General features: G+C 47.5%; 1 protein-coding gene across 1 annotated transcript in view; it reads right to left on the bottom strand.

The window, feature by feature from the left end:
* Positions 1-862, bottom strand: part of LOC111958634 (proteoglycan 4-like) — a 19932-nt gene that overhangs the window by 18546 nt on the left and 524 nt on the right. The window contains exons 2-3 of the mRNA XM_070437318.1: positions 506-526; positions 117-395 (exon numbers count right to left, since the gene is read on the bottom strand). Of these exons, the coding sequence (XP_070293419.1) occupies positions 117-395; positions 506-526 (300 nt within the window). The remainder of the gene's footprint in view (positions 1-116; positions 396-505; positions 527-862) is intronic.

Below are 862 nucleotides of genomic sequence, written 5' to 3'. Positions count from 1 at the left end.
CCAGAGAGCAACTTTCCTACTTCCAACCTTCCTCCCAGAGAGCAACTTTCCTACTTCCAACCTTCCTCCCAGAGAGCAACTTTCCTACTTCCAACACACACACTCAGACCCCATACCTCTGACGATGAGTGTGATGCGTCGGACCTCTTCCGGCTGTTTGTTGTTCTTCACCGAGTACGTCCCCTCGTCCACCTCGCCCACGTTCGCTAGGATCAGGTGACTGAGCTGACTGTTGAGCTTGGCACGGTTACCYACCACGGACCCACCCRGCATCAGGACCACCTCAGCCCCCGCCTTGGCATTACTGGGCTGGAACAAAACCTCTGCAGCCAGGGAGGGCAGCTGCAGATGGAAGTCCTCCCCAAAGAACATGGTCTMCTGGGAGTCTTCTTTACCTGGGAGGTGGTGGGAGGGTATGTTTAACATTTCCACAGAAATGCATCACAAAACCTAGTACTATATCATAACTAATGATGCATTGATAACAGATGGCAGGGATGCTTACCTTTCAAAGGGGCCGACAGAGCTACGGACAAAGAGAAAAGAGGTTGGTGTAATTTCATAATTATGCATAGAAATGTAATTCATCAAATATGTTAGATATATGACCAATAACTATACTGTGTCTTAAGGACCCATAAGAAGAAGAAAAAAGATGGTTGTGTCTATTACTCCTCCTGGTGGATTATTCCACACACTGAACCTGTACACACTGAACCTGTACACACTGAACCTGTACACACTGAACCTGTACACACTAAACCTGTACACACTAAACCTGTACACACTGAACCTGTACACACTGAACCTGTACACACTGAACCTGTACACACTGAACCTGTACACACTGAACCTGTACACA

Source organism: Salvelinus sp. IW2-2015, linkage group LG35 (assembly GCF_002910315.2).
Source record: "Salvelinus sp. IW2-2015 linkage group LG35, ASM291031v2, whole genome shotgun sequence".
NCBI classification, from domain to species: domain Eukaryota; kingdom Metazoa; phylum Chordata; class Actinopteri; order Salmoniformes; family Salmonidae; genus Salvelinus; species Salvelinus sp. IW2-2015.
This window is presented reverse-complemented; position numbering and strand designations above follow the sequence as displayed.